Source organism: Manacus vitellinus, unplaced genomic scaffold (genome assembly GCF_001715985.3).
Source record: "Manacus vitellinus isolate BGI_N305 unplaced genomic scaffold, ASM171598v3 scaffold_58_pilon, whole genome shotgun sequence".
Taxonomy (NCBI): domain Eukaryota; kingdom Metazoa; phylum Chordata; class Aves; order Passeriformes; family Pipridae; genus Manacus; species Manacus vitellinus.
The window spans coordinates 2,086,149-2,113,752 of record NW_021940671.1 but is presented as its reverse complement, the minus strand read 5'-3'; the positions used below and the strand labels follow the sequence as shown (position 1 = coordinate 2,113,752).

At 46.8% G+C, this 27,604-nt stretch overlaps 1 protein-coding gene across 1 annotated transcript in view; it reads right to left on the bottom strand.

Annotated features, from left to right (window-relative positions):
• The window catches only part of TPCN1 (two pore segment channel 1), a 44,654-nt gene extending 17,308 nt beyond the window's left edge, over window positions 1-27,346 (bottom strand). Inside the window, exons 1-10 of the mRNA XM_008925780.2 lie at window positions 27,235-27,346; window positions 8,222-8,346; window positions 5,589-5,765; window positions 4,195-4,308; window positions 3,824-3,954; window positions 3,226-3,314; window positions 2,622-2,656; window positions 1,963-2,021; window positions 1,061-1,160; window positions 34-150 (exon numbers count right to left, since the gene is read on the bottom strand). Of these exons, the coding sequence (XP_008924028.1) occupies window positions 34-150; window positions 1,061-1,160; window positions 1,963-2,021; window positions 2,622-2,656; window positions 3,226-3,314; window positions 3,824-3,954; window positions 4,195-4,308; window positions 5,589-5,765; window positions 8,222-8,346; window positions 27,235-27,346 (1,059 nt within the window). The remainder of the gene's footprint in view (window positions 1-33; window positions 151-1,060; window positions 1,161-1,962; window positions 2,022-2,621; window positions 2,657-3,225; window positions 3,315-3,823; window positions 3,955-4,194; window positions 4,309-5,588; window positions 5,766-8,221; window positions 8,347-27,234) is intronic.
• Window positions 27,347-27,604: the final 258 nt, after the last annotated feature.

Below are 27,604 nucleotides of genomic sequence, written 5' to 3'. Positions count from 1 at the left end.
GGTGCTGTTAAGGCAGCTGGCAGAGCCCTGTACCTGTTTGGTGACCAGCAGGCCGTAGGCGTGCTGGATGGCCGTGCGCTTGTGCAGCAGCAGGGACTTGAATTTCCTCTTCTCGATGTCATTGAAAGTGTCAAACACCACAGCGAGAAGCTGAGAGGGAAGACAGGAGAGAAAGTCGTGATTTGATCCTTGTGCTCTGCAGCTACCTGAGCCAGGGCTTCCCAAACAGGTGGGAATATCCTGCCTGCCTGCAGCAGGAATTTACTAAGCGCTGGCTGAGGCAGAACGGAGCCAGTGAGGTCTCGCTGGCGTAAGGGATCCCACAAAGGGATCCTCAGGCTCACTGCACACACACTCATCCACTTTTTGGAGGAGGTCCAGGTGTTTCTGGCCTCTCAACACTCGCTAGTGGGTTTTAACAGCTAAGGCTAAACCACACACGTGCCAACAGAAAACAGTGTCAGGTTTGTTAAAACGTTCCTGGAAAGCAGGTTTTGAGGGCTGCTCTCTGCACTCACCCTGCCACGGGAGGGAGCTCTGGCTAGCAACTGCCAAAGCTAACCCTCTATTTAGGACACAAGCAGCGAAATCCAAGCCCACCACAAGCATCAAATCCCTCACCTTGGGTTGCAGAACTCCTCAACTCCTTTGGCAAACCCTTTTCCACCACTCATATCCTCCCCTGAGCAGCTGTGCTCTTGCACTGCAGTGATCAGCACTCAAGCCCTGCCACACTGAGTAATTCCATCCCCTTCAAACTGATTTACAAAGTATTTCAGGCGAGCCCAGATAATAAAATGCCATTTTATGATAAATAATTAAGACAGAGAAGGACAATAAATTCCATGCAAGTGAGTATGTCACTCCAAGCACGATATTAATGTGAGAGAAGTTGAAAGATGCTCGTATCATTTGGTTTGCTGTGATTTAGTTCAATTCCTCGTGGTTAAACACTAAAAGTGTAGCAAAGCTGCCACTTCTTTGGGAGTGGGAAGGCTCTGCTGGGCAATGAGCTCCAAAATCAGGCAGAGAGAAGTCAGGAGCTTCACTGGGGACTCACCAAGTTCATGATGAAGTACAGCTCAATGGAGAGATACACGATGAAGAAGACACAGGACCAGGGGTTCCGGGCGTAAGACGGCATCATCACATCAGGGAAACTGCACCCCAAAGGACACAAGTTAAAGCACCAAATAGCTCATGTTACACTTCCCACTGCACAGGCAAGAGGCACAGGACACAGGGGGGGTGGTGGTGGTGTAAACTCACATCCAAAGATCTGCACATTTCTGCAAAACGTGTCATTGCTCATGACACAGAACTCGGTGCCCAGCAACGAGCAGCAAGAACATGGGGGCACAAGGAAAGAAATAAATAAGGAGAGCACTCTGAAATTCAAATTCCCTTCACATCCCAAATACCAAACGGGATTTGTGACGTGGCTAAGGGTTGTGCTTTGATACTTAACAACAGCAATAGAGCCTCAGTGTGCTACAACCTCAGATTTATTCCATCCTTTGCTAATTTCCTAATCATGAGAGCTCCCCCTGACAGCAGACCAATATTTACCCACTGTTGTTATACCAATTTCCTAGCAGATAAGTGAACTGAAGCAGAGGGATAGGAAGTTACTTCTCAACAGTCAACTGTTGGCTGACAAAGGAGCACAAACAGTAACTTTCCCTTCCTGGGCCAAGGCCTAATAAAGCTGTTTCCCCCCTTATTGCCCTCACAGTGATGAAGCAGTCTGAGTCCTCAGAGATAACTCTGCAGCTGAGGTCACAGTGTCCTAAAGCAAAATGAAATACCAGTCCTTCTCATGCAGGCTGACACTGGAAATCTCTGACACAGAGGAAAGGGGTCACACATTTGGAGACAGAGCATTTCTGCAGATAAACTCTGGGCTCTGCTAGACTCCTTTTGGACAAAGGGAAAGACTGAGCTAGAAGAGCATGAACTTACTTTGAAGTGGTCAAAAGCACGAAGAGATTCACGAGGCTGTTCTCTAAAGTATTGAAGTACTGAAAGAAAAAGCTCCCATGACAAAATGCAAGCAGAATTTCACGGGGACATTTCGTTCAGAAAACAACCAACCCACCCACTCGCGCTTCCACAGCTCCCTGATGCCTTCCCTAGGGAAAGGTACTTCTGCACTGGTCCTTTTTAAAGTTCCTTGACAAAGATTAAGGGTTAAAACAAAAGCTTAGCTATGCTTTTTGGTGGCAGTTACTCCCAGCAAGCCACAGCCTGGGCAGCAGCAGGAACCTGTGGCTGCTGGACTCCGACCGCCGCAGCGGAAGCAGTCGAGCTTTCACCCAGACACCTCCTCCCCTGGGGACAGTGGCAGGTGGCTCTTTTGACTGAATTAAGACATCAAGAACAAGGAACAACTCTCTGTGTGAACATCCCCTCTGGGACACCCTGTCTTTGAGGCAGTTCCCTGCACAGTCTTCCTTCCCAGCAGAGGGTAAAGCAGGGTGACACTGCCAGGCAGCCTTGGACCAGCTGGCACCTGGTCTCCCAGGGATCCCATGGAATAAACTAAGCCTGCACAGTAATGTCTGAGCCTCAGGTATGTCAAATGAGACTCAAGCTGCAGCTGAAAGAGTCAAGATACTCACCGGGTCGGAGTGGTTAGGAGAAAACAAATAAAAACCTAAAGAAGCAGCAGAGAAGGTAGAGGAGGAGAGACAGGAGGAAAGAACAAACAAAAATAAAGTCTGTTTAATGTCAAGCAGCAAAGCAGCTCCCAAAGAGAAGATCACACTAACAGTAAGTCCTCTCTGACACCATGAAGATGGGAGTATCTGAAAGGCCTTCTCCATAGAGATTTGCCAATAGATGTCACTGATCCTTTTGGAAAACAAACCTTCTGGGCATGGTTTGGACTGCACCAGGTACACTGCAGACATTTGCATTTGTGGGGATGTAAACTAAACTAACAAGACTGAGGAACAGGTGATGGAAGCAGAAGTTGGAAACACACACCACTGACTGTGCTCTGAAAGAGGTCAAAATCTTCCAGATTGCCTCAAAATCAAATATCCAGCTTCCAGATTTTTTTGATCTTTAATTCTGCCTTCCAGATGACTGTGGATGAAATGGGATAAATGGAAGATCCTGACAGGACTCTGCATATGATCAGTTTAATATTCATCCAAGCTGTTGGTGTTGATTTTGGACAATAACTGGTTAAGAACATCACCTTCCATAAATACAACTTACCTAGAATAGCAAAAATCACCATGAAGAAAAGGAGGAGGAGAAGAATGTCAATAAATGGTGGGAGGGACTGGAAGATCTGTCGCAGATTTCTGAAAAATAAGAAAACATTAATAAACTAAAACTTGCACGTTTACTCCTCCAGGTTGTCAGGGGGAAAAAAAAACCAACCACCACCACATCACACTTGAGGGCTTTCTTCCCACTCCCTCCAAGGATTAAAAGTAGAAGGCTTGCTAAATTAAGATGGTTTCCAAGCTACCCATCTGTCCTTTGCAGTCAGCTCTCAGGTACTGCAAACAATACTAATGTCACACTGTCAACTCTCCTTCTTCAGACTGACTCTGATTCATTGTGCAGCTTACAGGCAAATCAGGGAGCAGAGGCAATGCAGCCACACTCATGTGCTGGGCTCTGTGAGGTGGTTTGTACACGTGAGGACAGCACGGCGTGCTGTGAGCAATCCACACGAGGTACGACTAAAATACCTCCAAGATCTGAAATGCCCGTGAAAGACACAGGATGCTTGCAGGATCTGGGTGCTTTTCCTGCAGCCCAGCCCCAGGCATGACAGCAGAACACCCAGCCAGCTGAGCATCACCTTCTGACAGCCCCACAGTAGCGACAGTCCACGAGGAAGATGCAGCGCAGGGCCCTCGTGATCCGGACGTGCGAGGTCTGGCGCACCAGCACCACGATGGCCTCTATGAACTGCACAAACAGCACGCAGGTCTGCAAGAAAGGGGGGTGATGAGAGGCACAGCTGCAGTCTCCTTTTGGGAAAGGCAAAGCTCTCGCTGACCACCTGCTTATTTGGATGCTTTAAGGGATGGGAGGTGTCCCCGAGAGCTGAGAGATCTCGCATGAATCATCTGGCAGCTGGGACACGTGGCTACGTCAGCTCTGCTGCAGTGCAGGCCAACATTTAATCTGGTTCTTTGGATGCTGAAGGAGGAAACACTAACAACTTACCTTTACCATAGTCCTTTTGTGCCTGATAAAGGTTTGGAAGCCCAGCCACCTCATCTTCATGGAGAGTTCAAAGACGACCACGATTAACGCAAACAGCTCCAGGGTTGCATGGACCTGTCACAACACAGGTTTGATTGTAAACAGCAGCACAGCAAAGGCCACGCTTCTGCCCCTCCTTTTTCAAGAAGCACAACAGTCTAAGCACAGCACACAGGAAACCCCAAGGCCACTCTTTTAAAGCTAGTACAGCACTGGTTTTCAAAATTTCTGTATTTACTGCTTTGGGCTTTCATTAAAGCCTGTGCAATTTTCCTCTAATCAGGCCAGATTTTCCTGAAATTCTTGTCCCTTTTGGACTTGAGCAACACATCCAAAAAACTTACTGATACATTTGAAACACAAGGGCAAGACACCAGTAACTTGAGCAGAAACACTTTTAAAAAAGATTGAGACTGTAATTTTTTTAGTGAAATGCAGGAACCGAGGCAGGGAGAATTTACACAGAGGAGGGTTTTCCCTTGAACTAGACATTCTGGACAACCACAGAGAGGGTCCTGATCAAGCTCTGGATCACAATGCTGCTCTGTGCAGTGCTGAAGGGCCCCTTCTCCGTTGGAAGATGCAAAATCCACCACAAAGAAGACAACAGGATTTTCTTACAACCTCAGTTTTAGTCACAGCTCAAAACCCGAACTGAGTTGTGCAGCCCTGACTCATTTTGAGGACCCCAGGGTTATCAAGGCTGGTTTACACCTCTGGCATGGTCCTAAGGTGCCATAACAGCTCCAAAAGCAGCAGCAGATTCTCTCATGAACAACAGCAGCTCTGAGCACTGTGCCTGACAGTTGGACCTCATGAAGAGGATGTGGACTCACAGAGGTACACACCAGTTTGTGTATTATCCCTTCTCTCAACCTGCACTTTGTGCAGTTTGGTCATAACACTTCAAGTCACTCACACACTAAAAAGAGTCCTCACAACACTGGGAGGAGAGGACAGGAGAAAGTTTAGCAACCTGTCCCAGGCTGACATCTTTGTGTTCTAGGCTGGGGTAACGGCACCAACCCTGACAATGACTTTAAAACCACCCCAAAGCATGCAGATTCTTGAGTTATCTCAAGAAAAAAGAAAAACCACACACTTCTGTTGGAAAATTTAAGAACTGCACAAATTGATAATACGAAATAGGTGTCGCTTTCATTGTGGTCTGTGCACATCAGATGGGAAAAGGAAGCTTTGCTGGCTCCCCTATCTGCTGACAGCTCACTTACAGAACAAGCCAGGTGGGCTTATTCCTCTCAGTGCCTCCTTCTTCCTCTCTGTTTGACCTTCTTTTTCCTCTTACCCACACTGCAGAGCAAGCAGACTTCTTCCTTTTGCCCCAGAGTACTTACAAAGATGCCCAGCCGGAGCATAGGGACCGCTGGAGCCTCGCAGAGGGACAGCAACAGGAGCAGCAGTGCCGTGCTCAGCTCCATCAGGTAGAAAAGGTGGTTGTGTGCAAAGAGGTAGGCAGCGAGTGCTTTGGCATTTTTGGGGTGAGTGAAGAACTTATCATTATTTTCTCCTTCCTAGGGCAGCAGGAATAAAGAAGAGAACAGCATTAGTGACTCTCAGAGCTATAACGGAGTTTTCCACATGAAGAACACAGATTTTTATAAGGATTAGATACAATTCCCGACAGACTATTCCCCACTTACAGCCTGCCATTGATCTGTTTGTTGAGGAATGTTCCCTTCTGTTCATAAGCATATCTCAGTAATAAAACTTAACTAATATTCACAAACTCCTGCTTCAGACACCCTTGAGCCTTTTGAGAAGCAGGAAGAGAGCTGCAGGAGTTTATAAAGGCAGGCAAAGAAAGTTCAGTCAACATTCCAACATAAACACAGCACTTCATTTACTTGCAACTACTTCCACATATTTACAGACTTATTTGATTAAACTTCTCCAAGAGAACACAAAAACACCCAGATAAGCTCCAGGGCACCTGGCTGACAGTTGCTCCTCCTTATCTCGGCCTTGCAAAATGTCTGGGAGAAAACACTGAAGCCCACAAAGTGTTTTCTGCTTCAGGAATGTAAGACAGACTCCATGAAAAATTAACAAGCCTCTACGCTGATCTGTCATTCCCTCTTACCTAGAAAGCTTAATTAACATTAAAAGGTCAGATATTCCATCTCAACACTTCGCCTACGACTGATTTTCAAACAGCTACATCGTCAGTATTTTTACCTCTAGGACGAAACTTAGTTTGGGAAGAATTTAGAGGCTCTTTGTGCAGAACCACCCAACAGCTTCTTCTCTTTTTTGAGTCAAGAGTTCTGGCAAGGAAGTCTTTGCCACTCACAGGAAACTTGCTGCCTCTTGAGAACCGTCATAAGAGATCGTTTTAGCCCAGCTGGGACACAAGGATGCACAAGAAGTGGTGGATTTTTTTTTTTTTTAAATTAACATCTTTCGAGGTAAGCAATTACTGTAAGGACAGTCAAACTATTACTATCAAAGCGGAATAACTGTGATTGCAAATGGATAACGAGGTCAGGAAGCTCTCCTTTAGAAGTGAAGCATTCTCCAGACTCATTCAGAAGAGGGTTTCGAATGTTTCTCATTTATTCCAGCTCATCTCGTGTTTCAGAACAAACCCTGCTGGGTCAGGGAGCCAGATTGTGAGCGGGGCAGAGCCCAGCAGTGAGTTCCATCAACACCAGCCCCCCCGAAAGAGCCCAGGCTGGGATCAGCAGGGCATTCTCATTCACGCCTGGCAAAACACACTTGCAGAATGAAAAGCAGCCTAAATCCTGCCTCTTGGTAGCCAGGCAATTCCAAACGTGGCTGGACAGCAAAGCCCTCTCATCCAGATACAACACTTGCCTGCAGCTACTGTTCACATGAACACTCTGCAGGCTCTTTAAGTGATTCTACTTCATTTCAAGGACGGTGTCATCGTGGCCATTGGTCAAGGCAGCAGCAAGAATCATCTGCTTCTGAAGGGCCAGGCCTGCTGTGTCCATTACCATCAGAGCTGCAGCAGCTCAATGACCCTTTGCAGAGCTGCTCCAATAATCAGGAGTTTAAACAAAAGCCCAGGAGGAGCTGGAGCCACCATTCCATTGTCAGGGCTGCTCCAGCATACCATGAAGCTCAAGTATTGCCAAGGTCCAGGCTACACGGTTTTAAAATATGTGGGAAGTGAGATTTCTTAGTCCCGTGGGGTCAGAACAGGGAGAAACAAATGGTTTCTGTCACCTTGCAGTGCCTTAAACAAAGAACTAAACTGGGTCCAACACCTCAAGCTGCCACGCAGAGCTTTGAAAGGGAACAAAGAGAAGGAAGTGGGACAGACAGTAAGGGAACCAGCAATCATTTCAGACTGGACACCTCTGGGAGAAGCTCAGTTTTGGTGGCTAATTCATTACACCAGGCTGTACAGTGATCTTAAAAATATGGTCCCTTTGCTGAAGTAAGGATGGTGTTTCCTGTACTGAGGTTTGTTTGGGTTTTGTCTTTTTTTCTTTTTATATACAGTAAACTTCCCTCCTGGGCTGATCCTAATCCCAGCATGCTTTCTTCCTGTAGAAAACAAGACCTCTACCTTCTCTCCTGCCTTACATGACCTGCAGGACTTGACTGACACTAAACAAACATCCCAGGGCCACCCACTCAACCTTTGGCCAAGGCAGGATCAGGACCTGCACTTCCAGAACACGGGAGCACCGACCATTCACCGCAGAGGTGAAATGATGACCTGTGACCAGCTACAAAAATCTCCATGGCAAGGTGACAGAACTGAACATGTGCTGAATCCCTCAGCCACTACAGCCCTTGACACAGGGAGAGATGCGTAGCTCAGTTGCCTCCAAATGACTACCCCCTCTGGAGCATCACCCCACTCTTCAAGCAGAATCCTTTGCGAAGCGCCGAATTTTTAACCTCAGGACGGAAGCTCTTTGTTCCTTACAGCCAAGAACCACCACAGCTCCTGAAGAGCATTTCCCCCCACAGTCCAGCAGGCAGCAGGGCTCACCTGGAGGTAGATGGCTGCCTCTTGGTAGTTCATCTCCCAGTTGTGCCGGGCGGCGCTTTGCTGAGCGCAGCAGTCCCCCGCCGCAGGGCTGGAGGCGTCATGGACAACGTCATAGCTGCCTCCATCTGCATCAGGACACAGGGAGAAACGTGCAGTCACAATTAGGCCAGCTGGGATTGATCAGGAGGCACTGGGATCAGAGACAGGCATCAGGACAGGGCAGAGCAGCCAGGAAAACTGGCAGCTTGAACGCTGACAAATTGATTCGTCCCAGGTAGGAGCTTTTAAGAGACACTCAAACTCGGCGCTTCGGCACGGGGATGCTCCCAGAAGATCATCAAAGGAGGCAGCATCCTATTTAATACAGTAAGCAGGTCTCCTGGCTCAGGAGATCTGTGCTGTCATGCTTGAAGCATGCTATCAGCACTCATAAACTATAACCAGGCAGGTAACAGCTCCCAGTCTCCAAGGATGTCCAACCCACAAAACAAAAGGTTTGCTGAAGGAGCACTGCCTTTGCACATCTCATGGTAGGAGAGGCCACGGAAGGATGGAGAAGAGGACTGTCACTGAAGCTGTCAGTACTTTTAGTAGAAAGCCTCATTTCTCACAGCACTTGAGAGTCACTAAATAATGCATCCTCACAACACCCATGGATGCTGATAAGTACCAACATCCCTCTGCTGCAAACAAACAGCAAGATTAATTTTCTGTTCACATTCCACAGATTAATTCTGAAACTTCTAAAGTTTCCTTCTCACCAGCAAAGCATTATAAAGCAATGCTTTACTGAACATTTGAACCAGATTTTATAAGTGAAGATTTCATTTAAAAAAATACAATTCAATTGCAAAAAGCAACTCTCAAGCAGAGCTACACATACATAGGGCATGTATATAAACTCCCCAACAATTGTCATTTTTTGCATGCTGCAGCCCCCAGTGCTATTAAGACACATGAAAAATATGCCAGAAGACAATTATTGTGCAAAAAGGGAATGACACCTGGTTTCTTCTTCTGGGACTTGGGTTTTTATTTTGTATGTTTGACAAAAAATACCGAGCAGTGAGACCTGCTTAGGGCCATGCATAAAACCTGTGGTGGAGCTGACCACATGCTCTCCAGAGTTTCAATCATTTCCCACACCACATGGTTGTTCTTGGTCTCAGTAGAGACTTCCCTCCTCCAGTGTCTCATGTTCCCAAAGTGGGTACATGTAAAATTGATCTTGCCAGCACAGAAGTGCTGATTTCCCCCTTTTTAAGAGCACAGGAGCTGTGGTGTGGCAGCTTGTTCTCTCTGTGTTAGAAGTTGTTATCTGAGAGTGGGCAAAAATTACCATGAGGTTCTTTTCCTCTCTCATGACAGCCTGTTGATGATTTGCTGTGACAAAATAATCCTCACTGAATTACTGATTCACTCTTTCTAGAACACCCTTTGAGTGGAGGAAGAGTCCATGCCAAAAACTCTGCACCCACCAAGAGAAATGGCACCATGTGCTTCTGGCAGAAAGGCAGAGTGGGAAGAAATCAGAACCCCTTCACCAACGCAGAGACACATCTGCCTCTTCCACCCTCAAATCAAATTAAGACAGCATTTCTCTGGGATTTGTGAAGACTTTCCAGATTGCACACTCAGATTGCTGAAAATCCTGTAGCATGAAGCCTATTTCTCTTCCTTGCTTCCCCCACACCCTTAAAATACCACTCAAAATCTGGACAAATGTTTGAATGAGGCCGATTCCTCCCCCACACCTCTTGATTTAGCACAGTTCTTGAAAAAAAACTGAATGATGGAGTTTTTATTTATCCACGGAACTGGAATGGCAGTCATCTGGTTTGTCTGCTTTTTAGCTAAAAGATGACAGCAATATGCAAAAATCAGAAGGGTTATATTAAGAGCTCTAAAAAGTTCTTAAATGTTATTATTTACAAAGCTTTTGTTGTGGATGTGTTTCACAGACTCCCTCCCACTGCAGCCTCAGAGCAAAACCTTTTCACATTTAATGCTTACCAGAGTTACAGAAAAGGAGCACATCATCATCAGAGCCTGGACTTTAAATTACAGCACACACACAATTTAAGAACATCAAAACACGCTGTGGCCAAATCAGCAAAGGTCTGTAGCCTCAACCTAAACACCAACACACTGTGCCCTGCCAAAAGGTGCCAAAACTACCTGTAACCCTGAAATAGTTTTCCTGCAAAAATCAACCTGTCTGAAAAGGATCAACACTAGGAAAAGACACACCACGGCAAAAACCCAGGACCAGGACCCCTCTCTGTGCTTCCCACTGAGGACTCACAGCTGAAACAGAAGAGATGTCCCAGTGAGACCAACGTTTCAAATACAAAACAACACTCAGAGATGCAAATCAGAAACAAAAAATAACTCTAGGAATCAAGATGTTTTCCTCCTGTCTAAACCAGGCATCATTTTTTCCAGGCACAGACAGGAGAAAAACGTTCTGGTGAAGTGTTCCAGTGGGGAGCTGCATTTTGTGGATCAGCTCCTTCCCCATCAGGTACCAGAAGGTTGATCTCCCCTCCCTGAGGCAGCAGCATCATCTGGGTAATAAATAATAATAAAAATAATAATAAATTTGAAGAGCAAGCCTCTGACTGTTTGCTTGGCAGCCCTCCAGCCAGCTAATTTCCTCAGCTGCTCCCATGATAACAATGACACAGACTAATGCAACCTCGGCTCGGCTCGTGCTGCAGAACATCCCCGACGGCGTTTACCATCAGTATGGAGTTCAATGAGATAGGAGGATCTCTCCACAGGGCTCCCGGAATCCTCCAAGTAGATGGCAGGCAGCTCTCTCCACTGCATGGCAGCCGGCTTGTGCTCGCAGCCGGGCAGAGGGAGAGACGAGGCAGATCCCAAGTTGCTCCCTCCCCTCCCCTCCCTCCCCTCCCAAAGCCGATCCTCGATTTCGCAGCTTCCTCAAGGGAAAAAAAAGCTACGCACGAAAAAAAGCTTCTCCTCTGCTCGCTGCAGAACGGAACGTTTCCTCCCCTCCCCTCTGAGGAAGGTGGCTCAGAGCTCAGGGAAATCGTTTCCCTCTCGCTGTCTGAGCAGCGGGGTGTTCCCCCCCAGGGCAAGTTTTTGGGAGGTTCAGCTGCGGGACACGAAGAGCTTTTTTAGGCAGGAGCGCGGTGGCAAAGCGAAGCTTCACGTGCGGCGCTCTCTTTATTTTTTTTTTTTTGGCATTTGGCAGAACTTGCTCACCCAGCTAACGGGGAAGGAGTGAAAGTGCTGAGTTAAGGCGCAGCGAGGGATCTCCAGCGCGCAAAAAGAAAACAGCTATTTGTGAAGTACAAGGGGCATGACAAAGGGAAGGGACCGAGCTGTTCACAGACGGCAAAAAACTTCCTTCCACACTCGCGTAACTTATCCCAGGCGTTTCCCTGAAAAGAAAGAGAGAGAGAGGGAGGGGAAAAAAAAAAAAAAAAAAAGAAAAGAGGAGGGGGAAAAAGGAAAAGCAAAACCAGCTGGCTGCTTACACAAGGCATCCGGAACGAGACTGCCGGGACTCCAGCATTTCCATTCAGTGCAGCAGAGCATGCTCCTGTGTAAATAGTTTCCATATGTCATCATTACAATAAAAAACAAAACCAAAAAAAAAAAAAACAAGAAAGAAAGAGAAGGAGCATAAACTTTCCAGAGCCCAAACCTCTCCCTCTGCAAAACAAATTCCCTGCTTAGGGGAAGGAAAAACCCTCCATGGGCTGAGAGCAAACAAATTCCTCTCATTCGGAGGAGCTGGAGGCCGTGGGGGACCTCGAGGGCAGAGCAGAGAGGGGAATAAGGGACAGAAAACATCCAGAGGAACCAGGGATAAATTACCCTTCCCAGCCAGCTATTGTATGTCAAACTGAAGTCACTCCGGAATTTCATGGGTTTTGGTGACTGCACTTGTTTAAATAAATAACAATTATAAAAATTATCCAACAAACCAGTAACCTCCTAAAAATTCAAAGAGTTATAACCCAGCTCTACAGGGTAGCTCTTACATTTGCCTCGGAGCTCCCCCAGTCTGGCTCTCATTAGCCTGTTTGCCAGATGTTCTGTTTTCTAGATAGCACACACTTTTTATGGCCTTGCACTGCAACAGACTGAGATTCCCTAATTACCTCCTCGACTGACTCCAAAGAATTTACTGGACTTACCGGGGCTTTCTCCTAAAAGGCTGAAAAATAATGCTCTTTCAGGTAATGTTGTTTTAGCAATTACACCTGTGATGACAGAACGCTGCAATCTGTGTGAAGGCAGGGCAGGTGACTTAAATCAGCAAAAATATTCTTATGGCTAAACCTGTCATTCATATTGTTTACACTTCACGTGTGCATGTAAGATGCAAGATGTGAGCTCCTCTAATGAGTTCCATGTGGAATATTTCTCTCCATAGGCAAAAAAAAAGAAATGCCAAGGACACAGGACTTCCGAGACGGGACACACCTTCATTCACATGGCCTTGCAAAGGGGATTCACCAAACAGAGCAGTGAGGGAGAAAAGCAAGGAAGGCATAACCTCCTGCAGTTGGGAAAGCTTAGGCTGTCCAGGACTTGTGCTCCAGGCAGCTCCAGTTAGCTGGTTATCTGCCAGCTCCAGGACTCCACAGAGCACCAGCTACCAGCCACAGAGAAGGGGAAGGACAGGGAAAGAGAGGGCCTAATTGTCAGTTAACCATCAGATTCCTTCTTAATTAAGTATATTCTGGCACCAACTTTGCCCTTTCTTTTCTTCCTGCAACACTGTAGGAACTGAGGTCTTACACTTACCTGGCTCTGGACAGAGCCATGAACCCCTTTAGGGAACACCTTGCCAGCTATGGTTTTTCACAGGAGTAATGTATTTTTCTATCTTTTCCAGGAGCACAGTCTGTCCAAGGCAAATGTGACTTCCTGGAAGTAAGCAAATCCTTTACAAGTTTAGTGGGAGAGCCCACACAGCCGTGCAACCTGAGCAGCACGAGGGTCCTGCTGGTAGGTGCCAGAGCCTCCAGAGTAGGGAGAAGGGCACAAACCATTCTGTGATCCATTCAGTCCCAGTCCCTCATCACCATGTGAGGGTGGGGAGGCCCTGGCACAGGTTGCCCAGAGAAGCTGGGGCTGCCCCATCTCTGGAAGTGTCCAAGGCCAGGTTGGACAGAGCAATCTGGTCTGGTGGGAGGTGTTCCTGCCCACGGCAGGGGATGTGGAACAAAATGATCTTTAAGGTCCCTCAAACCATTCTATAATTCCATAACTGTGGCACCTTTCAACTGGAGCCATTTCTTTTCAGGTTGTGCATTCCTCACTGGCACAGCACCTCCATTTCTTACACCCTCCAGCTGGACTGTATCTGTATTTAATTCCCAAACTCAGTCACATAGCCCAAGCTTTCAGTTGAATACAAACATAACCAGGCGTTCCACAGCACCAAACGTGAGCCCATGGAAGAAGGCAGATCCCAGCAGGATCAAAGGTGCTCTCGGGGTTCCTGGACCTCCTGACCTCACATACAAGACCCATCCCAGTGCAGGATCCCTGTGCTGGCTGAAGCTTCCAGCTCCCTCAGTGACTCTGCTCCCTGAGGCTGCAGTGAGGATGAACAAGGCTGCAGAATGACAGCACTCAACTTTCAAAGACATCCAAAAGCACTCCTCTCTCTTGGAAAGCTCTCACCATCTGAACCATATGGGACACTCACTACAGAAGACACAAATCCATGAAAAAACATGGAAACATGGTAGATGCCTCCCCTTCCCCAACACAAGCTGTGCAGGCACCTCCAGTCCCAAAGACAAGATTTTAATCAAGCATGTTGGAGTTGTCCCAGCACCAGTGGTGGCATTTTCCCTTCCAAGGGCTTACACGCCATGTAACTTCACCTCCAGAGGATTTATCTTCCCTCCCTGCTCCAATATAGCTGATAAGAAACTGCTCCTTTCCAAGTGCTGAGGTGTGAACATGTGTTTGTCTCTTCAAAGCCAGACTCACCTACCCCAGAGAGAAAAAAAGCTGGAAGCTGCCTGGAAGCACAGCTGGTCTGGCACTGGGCCACACATCTCAGAGGTGAGAGAGACAGACAGGGAAATCACTGCCTTTGCTGCTTGACTGCCAGTTCATCGCTGTGCCGACGGGAGCATCACAGGAATGATCTTTGTAGCCCAAAATATCCTGGTGCCTGTCCTGTTTCAGGGGGTGTTGTGGGAAGGAATTTAAGAGCCCTGGGGAAGTCTAAACAATTTGCTATCAGTTTGTTGCCTAGGAAAAAAAAGGGCATCTCCAACAGAGAGCAGTGCCAAGCCCTTCTGTTGCAAGAGAAATAATAATACCTTGGAATATTTCAAGGCAGCTTCACTGAGTTGTGCTCCTCCTTGGAGACAACGGCACAGCAGAAACATATGCAAAGGCCTTGGGGCTCTTTGTTTTACTGTATTCTCACAGCACTCACTCGCTGTGAGAAGCTCAACAAATAAAGTCACTTCAGCTTCCTATTTAACACAGAAAAGTTTTTCAAAACAAAAAAAACCCAACTATGAACGTTGCCACTTCCCGTTAGTGGCACGAGGCGACCGTCCTTGATCTGAGAACCCAGCGAGTTCCTGCGGCACCGACACGAGCTCACTTCATGCTCTCATCACCACTCTACAGGGAGCTGAATCCTTGGGAAGGAGGAGCAGATGTCCCTCAGCATGGTAAGTCACATTTTATATATCATTGCCTCTTATCAATCGTGCTGCTGAGCTTCTTATATCGAAGACAGCTTAAGCCCGGCGTTGTTTAATTAGGGGACCGCTGCATCCTTGCTAACATCTGCACTGCACACATGTAGAAACCTCCCACTGCACGAGCTAAACACGGTGCCAGAAGAGCTAAAGCGTGGTAGGAAATGGTTTTGTCCCAGCAGAAGCTCCAGCCAGCTCTTGCTCTGAGTGGGGCAGAGCCAATTAACCATTTGCTCCACGGCTCGGGAGGTGAGCCAGGATGATTCACTCAGACATTCACTTCCTGCACCACCCTGCTGGGGACAAACAGAGCCATTTGTAAGGAAGAATTAAAAAAAAAAAATAAAAAAATAAAAAGGCTTCTAAGAAAATAGGGATAATTTTACCCATCTACAGCAGCCAAGCTCGGTTGGTTGGAGATCCTCATCTGCTGCCTTGTCTCTCCAGGACACCTGCTCTCCTCTGATCTCATCCCTGAGTCACTCTGGGACTTGTTTTTTTTTTTTCCCCTTTTGAAATGTTACGTAGGAAGCTTTGACCTAGAACTGTTTGATCACAGGAAATTTTCCCTCCTGAATATGTGGCAGCAAGAGGCAGAGGGGTGGATCCCTCCTGTCTGGGATGTTTGGAATCCACAGTTAGGTTAATGAGGGACTTCAGTGGCTGAAGATGTCACCCTCAGAGAGGCCTTGACCCCCAAAAGCCTCTCGAGACTCACTCATACACCAGATCACACAGCTCAGGAGCTGCTGCAGGAGTCACCAGATCACCCAAGATCGCTCCTCAATCCACAGAGCTGCCTCCTGCAAGGATAACATTCCCTACCCCACTACCTCTTGCTCCCCAGCTGCACTGCCTTCCAGCAGCTCATGCAAACCATCCCCCTGCCTAAGCCCTGTTCCACAAAGCTGCTTTTTGACAGCTGTGGGATTAAATCCTGCACATGAAAGTCCATGAAATAAGGAGAGCTGGAACCAGGCTGGAACTCCTTCAATACGAGACTGTGTAACAACAGAGTTCCTCCTTCTTAACAAAGCTGCAAAGTCAAACCCAAAGCGTTTTTAATCAGCAAAACTCCCACAAAAGGATTGCATTAGGAAAATATAATTAAGAATCTCACTTGTATTAAGCCAAATTGCTGCCGGTTTCATATCCTTTATTTCTCATCTTAACAAATGAACCACCTCACCACAAAAAGGGAGAAGCCAAAGCCACAACAGAAGGATCACTTACAACCTTACATTATCCATCTTTTTAGCATCTAATATGCCCCATAATCTCGTCAGTCCGATCATATCACAGCAACAAAGGCTTTACACACACTGAGACAGCTCATTGAGGGGCTCTGTGAAACAACTAATGAATGGAAAAAACAACTGGAAATGGTGAAGTTTTTGCTGAGCTCGATGAAAAAGGGACAACCCAGCCTAAGGCTCTGGCTCATGAGAGAGGCCAGACATGAAATACACACACACACACATTTCTAATTCATAATATTTGAGGAAAGAGACAAAATCACAAACCCTCAGCTACAGCATTTCTTTAACGCATCCTGTTACATGAAGGAATTTCCTCTTTTTGTTCCATAAAGGGAAACTTGCTTTTAACACGTTAAAGATCTGCTTTGGCATCGGTAACAACACAATGTCAGCAGTTTAAGAGCATGTTCCTCATTTCAATTCTCCAAAGCAGAGCCTTTGGATTTCCCTGGTGCAGTTTGGAAAGATGTTTGATTAAGCTGCAATCTGGCCTCTTTAACAAAGGCAGTGTGCTGCCAGGTCTGACTGCCAGTTCCAGCCACCAGCAGTTCTCCAGGGAAGTCACAAAGTTAGGAGTGGGAAGCAGAGAGGAAGTGCTTCCCTTATGGGAGAAACCAATAATTTGGGCAACAAACCTCCTGCACAGCCACCCAGTGCTGGAGCAGGACTAGAATGGAGAAGGCACAAACAAGGTATGTGCCTTACTGATGGTTTTTTTTTTCCCCTGAAGAGAGAGGGATAGCAAGAAAATGACATGAATTTAAAAGTTAAATAACAAACTCTTAATATCTTACCATGACAGGCTGAGACCAATTAAAGTTATTTGTTGTGATACAGTGGTAATAAAGGAGGTAATTGCGTTTTGTGGTGTTAGAACACGACTCCACCACACTGGTTCTTTTGAAATACAGCACTGCCACATCTCCTCTGCCTTGCTGCTCAGCCAGGAAAGAGAAGCTGCCAACTTCAGGGGAGGACACATGTAAAGGAATAGGGAAAACCCCAGCCTCTGGTGCTCTGGAACTGTTCTCCACTAATAAAAAAAAGACTTTTGCACATTTGGTGGAAACCACTGCTGGCAGGAACTGGAGGTTATGTGGAATGGCTGGAGAGGAAGGAAGGAGTTAATCCATTAGTTTGACATCTGCAAACCAGCTGCCAGAGGGTTTTCCCTCAACTGCTCCTTACTTCCAAGTCCTACAGCCCCCATAGAGAACCACATCCTTAGAAAATGGACAACTTTGACTTCAAAAGCCTCCCAGCACTGCAGAACCCTCTCTGGCTCTTATGAGGTGGTTCCAAACTTGAACACACTGTCAATACGTGCATTATTCTGAATTTCTCCAGCTTCAACCAACACTTACCTTCAAGCCTCTGGGACCTTGGATGAGCTGGAGCAAAGTCACGAGAAACATGCCAAGCATGAACACATTGATCCCTCTAGAGCCAGCACGGATGGCAACATCACCTACTCACCCTAATCATTATCCCTCTTGGAAGGCCCAAGGAATACACTCTCCATCTCACTGGACAAGTGTCCCACGTGCTCACTTTCAGCTCAGGTGCTCATGACACCAGACCCAGCTCAACCTCTCTGCTGGCCAGGGCAGCCCCTCTCCACCTCTGTGTGACCCTACAGCTGGTCACACACACATCAAACAAAACCAAACATCCTCCCAAAACACTGTCAGTCTGCCTTGTGACCTCACAAAATCAGTCAGTTCATTACTTCAGGTTCATATGATGTTCACTTTTTCATAAACCCACACATAAAAACTGTCCTTTTAATCCATATTTTAGAAGGGCAACTGCTGTTTTCCCGTTATTTTGCCTGGAAATTTTGGCTGGCTGGCCTGCAATCTCCTGCCTGGTGCTAAATACCTTTTGGGGCTGGAAGAAAGTCCCTATCACAGTCATATCCAGACTGCCTCAGCTGCAGCCTTAAGGAAGTCATCTGTTGATTTTTTAAATGCTGACCTTTAGAATCAGATGTTTAATCTCTACTTTATTTACTGTGGGGATGGATGAACAGGCCACATGATGACCATGTCACCTGGCTTTTCAGCAAATATAGAATACATGTGGTATTTCTTGAGCTTCCCTGTAGTGTTCAGCCCTGAACTCCTGACAGGCCAATATCACTTAACATGTCTTTATTTCTCAATTCCTTTAGAGCACCTTTAATTCTGCTGACCACATTTCTCTTTTTGATTTTCTTCCAGTCCCAGTTTCTATGTCTTCACTTGATATATATTTATCTATATATCTTCTGTGTTAGCCAGTCTAGACATGCCTGTTCTGTGACTTTTTGCTGCCTCTCCAACAGCTTTAAAGCTCCCATTACCATTTTTGTTTTCTATGCACTTGTGCTGTCTCACAGTATATGAATCATTTTCAATGTTTTGAAATCTTCCCCTTTGCAAATGCTGAGATAAGGTCCTGCCACCAGCCCTGTAGTTGAAAATAAAGGGGCTTTGCCTTGGTCACTTCACCTCCTGCCCCAAATGCCAAAATTCTCCTTAGTAAGTTGCTTGTGAGTATTTATTTAACACAGGTAGGACCACGTTCCTCTTCAGCACCAGGAAAAACAACCAAATGGGCAACAAGCAGCAGCAGTGACTCACCACTCCCCAACTCACTGACCAGCTGGCCCTGCTGATTCACGTGGTGGGAACACTGCCTTTACAAGATGGATTATGCCACAGCTCTTGTGCCCCTCTCCAGGCACAGATCCCCTCCAGCCAGGGTGACTGTGACATGGAAAAAATGGCACAGACTGGAAATACTGTTCTGGCCCAAACTGTCCTCACCCTCTTCCTCTGGAGCCCACGCCCACAGCCAGAGGCCACGAAAGCACGAGCTGTGGTGGCATCCCTTCCTTCCTCCTACCACATCTGGTTATTCCTTAAATGACACAGCCAACTCACCAGTCTAATGTGACCCTGGGGAGTTTTCAGTGCTCCCAGTTCAGGACTGATCACTTAGTCTGCAGACATTTCTTCATTTGGTTAACGAAGAGCAGGAACATATTTGTGCATTTTAGGGAAAGTGTTAACAGGCCACATTGCTTGTGTGCCATAAACTTTCCCAAATCCACTAGGGACAGTGAAAGTGTTCTCAGAAAAACAGTAAGAGCTGGAATATAATACAGATGGTCAGACATTCCCAGGTGACAACAGAGACACACACGTTATATAGGAAATGCAAGAGCAGTTAAAAGTGTCCAGCCCCATAGAATTAGAGGGTTTAACGAGGCTGTGCAGAGAGATACATCCTAAATTTTATTCCCCCACATGGGCAGGAAAAGAAAAGCCTTTTGTTGCAAACAGACACGACTAGATCATGATTATAAAAGCAGCACTGGATGCTTCAAACCCCCACACTGTGATTCAAATCACAGCAGTCTCCTCTTGTCATCCTCAGGATCTTTCAGCAACCCCACAGTGCTGCTGTGCATCAACACCAACACACCTTTCCTGCTTCCCTCTCTCCCAGATGAAGGACAGGTGCAGGAGCTTCCTGCAGAACTGCTCACCGGGAGCAGATGGATGAAATCCTAAAGCTGCTCCTACAGCTCTCCACAGTGAGAGTAGCCATGTGAAAACCAGGCATCTTCTCCACATGCAAAAAGCAATTATGCTAAAAGACACAGGGAGAGAGCCCTGCGAGGTCCAGATCACAAGCCAGAGACATGGGAGGTGAGAGAAAGACCGATCAAATTCACCGCACTTTTCCCAGCTTAAGGATCAGAAATGGAGCGTTCTGCCTCATAAATTCTACTTCCAGCAAATTCAAGCTTAAATCCCCCGAAGGCAATAAGGAAAAGGCAATCAACAACAACTCTAACCACTTCACAGATGCTCCTGTTTAGTTTATACAGCACTTCTTACAGCATTCAAATGGGTAAAATGGGATTTCAACGCAGGGGGGCTGACGGCAGCAGGCAGGATTCCTCGGTGAAGACACCAAGGGCAAAGGAAGTTCTGAGAAGCATCATGTTGGTTATGATGAGTGAACTCAGCGTGCTCAGCCTTTGCTCATTTTAATCTGCCAGTAAGCAAGCTTGGCTAAACCGAACATCCTGCATCTACGGTGCCTTAAAAATCCACAGGAACCACAAAAATGAGGGGGGGAAAAACGAACAAACCGATGCGTTCCCTGGGAAGCCATGAAAAAACTAATCACTATTTGTTTCCAACTGTTGTTCCGCTTCCCGAGCCAAATGTTCCCAAGTCAGCTGTGGTGGCTGAGGAGTGACCGGTTAGAGCTGGAAAGTTGTCGATTTAAAACTGCAGCTCGAACACTTTCAGGCTCCTTAACGTCTTTTACAGTTCCAGGACCACCTGCTCGAAAAGCAGAGCCCTCCCATGCCATGGCACGTGCCCTCATCCCACCTCTTGCAACGAAAGCAATCAGCTCAGGGAGAAAACACCTCGAATACCCTGTCCTGTTCTCATCCCAAAAAGATGTGTGCTGGAAAAGAGGCACACAAAGGGCACCAGGCTGCCTCCCTCGAAGCATTAAGGTCATCACTCCTGTCTCCAGGAAGGCAGTGAGGAGCTTCCAGACCCCTTGTCCCCACCCTGCAGCATCCTCCCTAATTTACAGCGAGCGTGCAGGCAAGATGATCTCCATCCCCAGTGCTCTGGGAGACGACAAAGGAGAAAGAACCATTTGACTCCCGGATAATGGAACACTAACCCAAGTCTTCTCCACCTTGTAGACGCTGTTACCGGCTCAGATTTGAACAGCATGGGGCATTCAGGATGAAATCACTAGGAATTTTTTTCTTTTGCACTGCGTGAAAGAGTCAACAGTGCAGAGATTCTGTTTGACAGAGCATCCTACTGTGAGACACACAATGTGTGCATTGTGCAAACCGCTCTCCTGCAGAGCTCAGAAAACAAGGAAGGCTTGGAAAAAAAAACACCCTTGGTAACTGCAGCCCGTGATGCCTCCTGGTACTGCACTGGGCTCCTGGTTCTGCCTCTGTAGGCAGCACGTTCCCACAGCCACGGTGAGGATGTGTCCACACAGATGCTTTTGAGCTTTGGACAATGCAGTGCTGTTTCTCCTGAATGAAAGGTACCAGCTCTACCCTCTCAGGCAAGTATTTAAGCACAGCCCTGCCTTAAAAACCTGAATTCTCAGGTCAAGTGAGATTCCAGAGCAGGAACACATTTTTCACTATTTCTAACACCAACATCTCCCATAAAGCAGCATTTCCCTCCTTCCTCTGTATTTACGGAGCTCATCACCAAGGGAAACGAATTGTACTGAAGGAGAAAACAATAATCTCCTTATGTTTAGGGTGTTCATTTCCCTTTCCAAGATTTTCACCCCTCACTCATCTCAGAGGCAGTTTTGCTTCGCTTTGCTTGCTTAAAACACTCATTATAACTCATCTAGGCCAGGAAAGGATTAGAGAAGCCCTGGCAGAAGCTGCAGAATTCAAGGCTGTTAGGCTGGAGAAATGAGACTTTCAGAGGCATAAACAACAATCCAGCACGAAACTACCACTTGTGCTCTGGAAAAAAAATTCCTCTCTCTATAAATTTTAAGCAGGTACATATTAAGAAAAACGAATCATGCACAGCAATGCAAAACAGCACCTCTTCATAACAAAGGAATGAAGCCTACCTGTCTGTCCACTCCCACACCAGGTGTAATTGGTGCTTTCCAGGTGAGACTGTTGCCCACAGTGACATTAACTGACTTACCCCAGGTACAGGGAGGAGCTGCTCCAGCAGCAGAACCCGACTGCTTCCCAAAATGAGATCCCAGTCCTGTGGTCTGGCCATGCTTCACCTCTGAAGGCAGCAGCAGAAGCACTGCTGCTGGAACTAATGAAAGGCAAATCGGTAGAACTGGGGGCCATGACGTGAGGAAATATCCTGCCAGATAATCCAAAAGGCTGTTTAAGAGCCTGGCTGTTGGAAATCTTGGGATCTGCCAGGTCCATTGCAAGCAGTTGCTTGTTCCCTCATCCCTTATTTCTTCACATTAATTAACTACAGCATTTCATACCCAGTGCCCCAGCCCAAATCACCACCTTCAAAACCCTTACTTCCACACAAGGACCAAAACCTACAGATCCTGTAGGATTTATTAAATCTGCCAGATGGCTGACATTTAAAATGCCTCTTTTCCTCCAAAGGTAGCAAAGCCAGAATGCTTCCACAGCAATTGAAATGGTTCCTCAAGAAGCACAGCAGCTAAGAGTTTGTGTGGTTGCAGCATTTCCCCAAAGGTCAGGTATTTCTTCTCTGTTTCCTCAGCCCATTAGGAATTGTTTTACACCTGGAAACCTCTCTCATCCACAGATGGCACTAAAGGAAGTGGCAGTAGGAAGAAGGCAACAAGGATATCTGAAGAGCAGAGATTCATTGACTTTTTACAAGGACCAGGAGTGACAGGACAAGGGGGATGGCTTCCCACTGCCAGAGGGCAGGGTTAGATGGGGTATTGGGAAGAAATCCTTCCCTGGGAGGGTGGGGAGGCCCTGGCACAGGTTGCCCAGAGAAGCTGGGGCTGCCCCATCCCTGGAAGTGCCCAAGGCCAGGTTGGACAGGGCTTGGAGCAACCTGGGTTAGTGGAAGGTGTCCCTGCCCGTGGCAGGAGGTTGGAATGAAATGAGCTTTAAGGTCCCTCCCAACCCAAACCATTCTGTGGTTCTCTGGGACAATTCCATGACCAGATGAGCTGAAGCTGTGGACTACATGGACAGACTTACCCTCTCACTGCTGATACAAATGTGTTCTGGAACCAGATCCAACACAGAAGAGACTTTTATCACTTCAGGTTGCATTGGTTATCAAATACTTCAAAATCCAGGTGGCTCACATGCCTCAAAAGAACATTAACTGCCCCAAATCCTGGGCCACTCCCAAAAGCAAATGTCTACCTGGGGATTAGTAAAGGAATTTTATTTAAAGAAGACAAGTTTAGTGTACACAACATCCATTACTTCTGTAATTAGACTGTTCAGAACCATCACATGGGTCTCCACCAGCCAATTACAAAAAGAACAGCTTTGCTGAAAGTCCCTTCACACATTTCATCAGGGAACTGTGCAGACACCAGGCAAGGGCAGAGGCCCCCTCCAGCACTCTGGGAAGCACAGCACACTGTACACTTTCACAGGCACAACCAACAGTCTTTGGGCATTCCTCACCCACATTCCTCACCAAGCAAACCTGGGGCACTCCCCCCCCAGCCTCACCAACAGAGAAATCTCCTTTTCTTTACACACCTGCTCCTTCCCAGCAGTGACAGGCACAGGGGCACGTGTCAACAATCCCAAAAGGCCAGGCTGGCTCTAGTTTTCCTGACAATTTACTCTTTAGACAGCAGGAAGTGAGATTGCAAAGGCCCACCTGAAACCCCATTCAAAGTTATAACTTCCCGTTTTCCAACAATCCTTCTAGAAGACGTCTCTCTTGGCTGTTGCAGTTGCTCCCCCACCTCCCCAATAATTAATTTTTACCTCAATAGCAGAAGCAGTTGCTTTCTTGTAAAAACCCAGAGTTGAAAGATGACTTCTTCCCCCTGCCATCACCTATTGTGTGGGAAAACAGACAATATCCCATTGTTCCCTCTCCGACACTCGGAGCTGTACTTTCTGCTCTGAACACACTGAAACTCCACTTGAGCCCACAGCAATTTCCATGTGGAGGTAAAGGAGAATCTTGTACCTGATCTAATACAGGATAAATCAATGTGCACTCATTTATTGCTTATAGTTCCCATCAGCTCAAGGAGAGACACTGTCCCGGAGTTTCAAGGCTATCCAGGCTGCCTTTGTAGATGGAAAACAGACTTTGAGATATTTTGAGAACTCTGTTTGAACACTTCCCAGGAGTTTGGGTGAGGGATGGGAAATCACTAAACCCTGGCAGGTTCCCATCATTCTCAGAACACGATTTCGGGAGAGGCACCTCCCTTTTTGCCTCGCACAGAAATGCAGCTTCATGTTAGTCATTCACCTCAGGCAAGGTGCTGGGAAGTTTAATCAGAGCCTGTACAGCACTCAGAGATCCTCAGATAAGATGTTCCAGGGAAGGGCAGTGTCACATTCATTAGCCTGGACTCAGTGATGAAAGAGCTGCTCTCTGTCTCCTTCAGCTGCTGGAGCTTGAAAGAAGAATTACCCAGCACTGAAGTCCTACATGGTGTAGTCAGAAAACCACCAGCACCACAGGGACCACATTTCTCTGGCTGTGGTCTGAATTCCTGTCAGCTTTGCAGGATTCTGATCCTTTGTGGTGGCTGCAAACGGGAGCTCCCTGGAAGCCCTGTATCCCTGCACAAGCCAAGCAAGGCAGAGGTTTAACATTCCTCCCCATGCAAGTATTTTCTCCCATTAAGTGCTTAAGAGCTGGATTATTTGGGAGATTAATTTTTGCAGCTGGACATTTTGTCTAAGAATGTAATTTTCCACACAATTTTCTCCTTTAGCTTCCTTTTATTCTAACCCCCAGACATTGGCTTACCCAGGAGAGGACTCTTTTGAAAGCTTTGGAAAAGAATATCCACTCCTACACTTGGGTCCTTTCTTTTTACATCTGCTATTGCTTTTGGAAAACCCTGTTTCTACTTATTTCAACCCAGCAACTTGTCTGCACTTCCAGACAATCAACACCAAGAGTCCAAAACTACAAATTCATCTACCCAAGGACCCGATTGTAGGTTTTTTCTTTTAAAAGCACAACAAGTTCCTTAAATAACACAAGAGCTGATACACTGAACCACACAGGTACACAGCACTTAGGGAGGCACTTGTGACAGGAAAATGGATTAAAACTTAGGTTTGTGGATGCAGCAACACAAAACAAGAGTGAAAATTATGATCAACCACAAACGTGTGATTTAACAGAGGGCAGTTACAGCGACTTTGTCTTTCCCTTGGTGTCACTTGGGAGAGGACGATGGGTCCTTCACTGCAAACAGTCCCAGCCTGTTCTGGGGACACACTGAAATAAAAGCTCAACTCCTCAGGAGTTGATGGTGAGGCCCTGTAACGAGTGAGCTGCTCCTCCAAATTCTGGCTGAATGTTCTATTAGCAGAGTTTATGCAAAAGGAAGACAAAACCAGAAGGAAACAGCCTCCTGACCTTCCCTGTCTCCATGTCCTCATCATCACCCTGGGAGGCTCTGCCTCTCTTCAAAAGAACTCCTCACATACTCTTTTTCCCTGGGAAAGACAAGTTTCTGACTAAAAACACGACATTACACAGTTCTGTTAATGCCATTTCAGCCCTCAGCAGCAAAGGGGACGCAGAGCAGAAGGGACACATTTGATTCCTCACAGCCTCCACGAGATACAAATTCGCTGCATTTCACAGCAGATTTTCCATGCAGGCAAAGAGGAAAAGCTGCACCACACGTCCTGGTTTTTAAACAAGCTTACTTTTGCCAGTGATGGTGTCACTGTGCTCACTCACTCATTTAAGCTTCCCGCTTCTCAGAGATAAACTCGCCTTTCAAGTTGTCGGTGCCAGCCTTCCTCCTCTAATCCTCCATCCCACCCTGACTTCAGAAGGCTCCTTCCCTATCACTTCCACAGAATAAGCTTTATATTTTTGCAGCAAATCCAACTTTAACAGCGATTAAAACATAGGGCAAAATAAAGAGACGTTTCATTCGGAGAATCCCGGGAAATGAAGCCTCAGAACCCACACAGCAATCTTTTAAGAAGCGCAAAATTGGCCCCTAAACAACTTCCCTGTATTTCCAGGGAAGCAGATTGTGGAGTATTTTTATTTATTAATACATCCATTCTCATGCCTGTGCTTTAACACAGTAGTGTTGGCTTTAAGCAAACGTTAAGCCTCACCCCACTTCTTCTTTGAAGGGATGGGAGGCGGGGGGAAGAAAGAGAGAAGAGTGATTAAAATTAGTCACAAGGAATCCTATAAATACACCAGTGGATGGAGGAAGAATTATCTCTTTTATTTAACTTAAAAATAGAGAGCTAAACTTTAAAAGACAAACAGATGGGATGGAGCAAGGATGCAGCAGAGCTTAGGGAAAGTCAACTGCAGGGGTGGGAGAACAGGGGGAGGAGGGAGGAAGAATCTTTATTGTCTAAAACTAACTCTTGATTTGGGAAGTCACAGAAGGAGCAAATTAAGGGAACCCATCTGATTACAAGAGGAATCAAATCTCAGAGGCACAGAGGAATAATAAAGTGGATAAAAAAAGGATGCCAGGCCAGGAAACGATTTCTTTGTTACAAATGTTCAGCTTGTGGCACAAAGGGCTGGAACAGGATCACAAGACCTGTGCATGCACCTGCAATGTCAGCTGGAAGTCACAGGGATGGGGGGAACAAAACTGCTCAGATACATTCAGTGACACAGTGCAAACCAGAAACTCCCTGAACATGCTCAGACACATCTCTGTACCCATCCAACCTGCTGCAGGGTGATGGCTTTAATGAAGATACAAAAAAACCCAAAGCTGGTGAGGGATGGTGGCTTTTGTTTTTCCCCTCCCAGTGCTCACAGACTGGCTCTGCCCCACTGAACACCTGGGGCTCACACCAGCAGGAATAATTGTCTAAAAGTACTCCAGGTTGTTTGATAAGAACACAGTAAAAACGTTAAAGGCATTTATCGGCCCATTATCACTTTTCTTACTGCAAAAATCAGAATGTAAACTAAGAAATGAGCAAAACAACAGTCGTAAAGGACAGATGTTTATAGGAAAATACTACATGAGGTAACTGCAGTGGGGCAGTGCCAAGGGAAGGAGACGCTCAGGGACAACGTGGAGGAGGGTTGGGCTTAAGGTCACACAGAAACCCAAAAATGTGTGCTAGAAACAGCACTGGTAGGACCCATCCAGCCCCTTCAGTGTCACACGGAGCTGTGAGCAAACAACCAACACAAGCAGCAACTGCCTGATGTGATTTTCTCAGGCAGCCCCGGGATGCCGAGAGACAACTCCGAGAGTTTCAGGCCCTGGCAAGCACCAGGAAGAGCAACCACCACAAAAGAGACAGACAAGTGGGCAGGGAATGACAAAGGGATCTTACTTTCGTTAGGCAGCTCCTCCCGATCCAGGTCATCCAGAGGGGCTGAGGCAGTGCTCCCGCTGTCGTCCAGGGTGAGGATGAGGGGAACGTCGTCGTCCATGCTCACAGCCATCCCGTCCCTCCAGAGGCTGCAGCTCCCAGAGCTTTAAATAACGCCTTTTGCAGTCCCACTTGTGAAACGCTCGTGTCAAAACCTATCCCGGGAAAGTCCTCCATCGGGGCTGCCTTCTGGACACAGGGACATAACACTACACGCACCCATCTCTGGATACCACAGTTCCAAAAGGAGATCGACTTATCTGCTTTCCAAAAAGCAAAACGCAGGACGCCGGGCTCGACGTGTTTATGCCAAAGCTGAACTCAAAAAGCG